This window comes from Hemiscyllium ocellatum, chromosome 35 (assembly GCF_020745735.1).
Source record: "Hemiscyllium ocellatum isolate sHemOce1 chromosome 35, sHemOce1.pat.X.cur, whole genome shotgun sequence".
NCBI lineage: Eukaryota > Metazoa > Chordata > Chondrichthyes > Orectolobiformes > Hemiscylliidae > Hemiscyllium > Hemiscyllium ocellatum.
Genome location: NC_083435.1, coordinates 28,308,052 through 28,310,303, shown reverse-complemented (window position 1 = coordinate 28,310,303; position 2,252 = coordinate 28,308,052). Strand labels below are relative to the sequence as shown.

The following is a 2,252-nucleotide window of genomic DNA, read 5'->3' as shown; positions in this document are numbered from 1 at the left end:
TCCTCCCACAGTCCAAAGATGTGCGGGTCAGGTGAATTGGCCATGCTAAATTGCCCGTAGTGTTAGGTAAGAGGTAAATGTAGGGGTATGGGTGGGTTGCGCTTCGGCGGGTCGGTGTGGACTTTTTGGGCCGAAGGGCCTGTTTCCACACTGTAAGTAATCTAATCTAATCTAATCATGCATGTCTAACTAATAGATAACATGACACAATGGATATCTTATTTTTCTCTTTTATGAATGTCATTCTGATCAATCAGTACAATTTGTTCAAAACCTAGGCTTGTTGCATCCTTATTTTGCGTCAGCGATATTTCTGTACTGACAGAAGAGAAGACGCTTGAACGTATTTTTGAATGTGGCATTGCATAGTGCATAGCAAGCTGGGTTGATTGTACTGTTGATATAAATAATCCAGTATCCAAAATTCCAAATGGCCTTTGTGATGCATGTTGGACAGAAGGTAGAAATGATCATCATTGCAATGTATGGAGTCCACGTGATGATATAAGCCAGAATAATAGCCAGTATGGTCCTGGTTACCGTTTTGTCTCGGTTTACAGCTATCTTGTTCATGCAGGCCATCTTGGTCATTTTAATGATCTCATAATTTGGTCGGACCTCTCTGTTAACAGCGTCCATGTTGTTACTATCAGTTGCGAGTCCTACCATGGTGCCAGTACAGGTACGAATTTGAGTGTTGCTGGCTATCTTCATGTAAGCGAGTTTGGTGGGGTTTATCATTACCTTTGCACAGTCATGGATTGCCTCTTCCTTCTTCTGATTTGGTGGTGAAAAACCGAGAGAATTTGTCTCAGTGATGACTTTCTCCCTTTCTCCTTGTCCATACTTGTCAATTGTTATTCCAGCAGTTATTTTGATGTTTTGTGATTTCGCATCGAGTAACTGTTTGGACACATTTGATGCATTGTTAGTACTTGTTTTTTTGATATACGCCTTCCATAGATTTGGAGAACTGAAGCCTTTGTTTGGCACAGATTCCTTTTTGGCTCGTTTAATTCGACTCTTGCTGGCACAAGATATGCACCCATATAAAGTCACCATGATTGTCGCAGGGAGATAGAAGCAAGCGATCACAATGGCTAAAGTGATGGCTGGATTTGAGAGTAGTTGTGGATAACACTCACCCACAGGAATGGTCCGCGCTTGGACAATGAACTGCCAGAAAAGAATGCCAGGTACCCATAGGAAAAATGGCACCACCCAAGCAGCTGCAATCATTATCCCTGCAATTTTAGTTGTTCTCCTCAAAGGGTAGCTAAGGGGCTTTGTGACGCAAAAGTAACGGTCAAAACTGATGACGAGAATGTTCATGCCAGATGCATTATTTACAGCATAATCTACAACAAGCCATAAATCACAGAAAACCGGACCAAAAGGCCAATATCCAAGTGCAGTATAAATGGTGAATACATTCATTGTGAATGCGCCAAGAATCAAATCAGCACAGGCTAAACTGAAAATAAAGTAGTTGTTAATAGTTCGCAAATGCCTGTTTGTTTTGATCGAGATAATAACAAGAATGTTTCCAAGAATGGTAATCAAATTTATAGATCCAGTCACAACCACAATGAAGATCACTCCGACTGTTTCATATGAACTTCCTCTTTGAATATCAAACACTTTAGTTAGATTCGTGAGAAGTTCATTTGTCTCACTTGAGCGTGACATCCTTCCACTGTGCTGTGTAATTAGCACTGCCAAGTTCAAAATATGCAAAGTAATTATAACATTCAGAATAATGATCAGGGAACAGATGTCACATGCAGTAAAATATTTTAAAGCAACTGTGAGTTAAGTACTGTAAAGTGGATAAGAGTGATGAAGAGATTTCAAAAACAGCTTTTACAAAATTTAACATGTTTGCCTGGAGAGCTACCGTGTCTATTAGGATTCATCTCACAGGTCACTTATTGCACAGCAAGAAACAGTTGATCGCATGTGCCAAACTGAATAATGATTTTATGAATCACGCATTCGAGGCGGCACGGTGGCACAGTGGTTAGCACTGCTGCCTCACAGCGCCTGAGACCCGGGTTCAATTCCCGACTCCGGCGACTGACTGTGTGGAGTTTGGACGTTCTCCACGTGTCTGCGTGGGATTCCTCTGGGAGCATCAGGGATGAAGGGCTCTGGCCCGAAACGTCGGATTTCCTGTTCCTAGGATGCTGCCTAACCTGCTGTGCTTTAACCAGCAACACATTTTCAGCTCTGAAAAAAAAGACGCCAGGAGA

The 2,252-nt window shown here is 41.9% G+C and overlaps 1 protein-coding gene across 1 annotated transcript; it reads right to left on the bottom strand.

Moving 5' to 3' along the window:
• Nucleotides 1–291: 291 nt before the first annotated feature.
• On the bottom strand, nt 292–1,689 carry LOC132832595 (muscarinic acetylcholine receptor M2-like). Its single transcript, XM_060850682.1, has one exon. It carries the CDS (start codon nt 1,687–1,689, stop codon nt 292–294), a length of 1,398 nt encoding a protein of 465 aa, XP_060706665.1.
• Nucleotides 1,690–2,252: the final 563 nt, after the last annotated feature.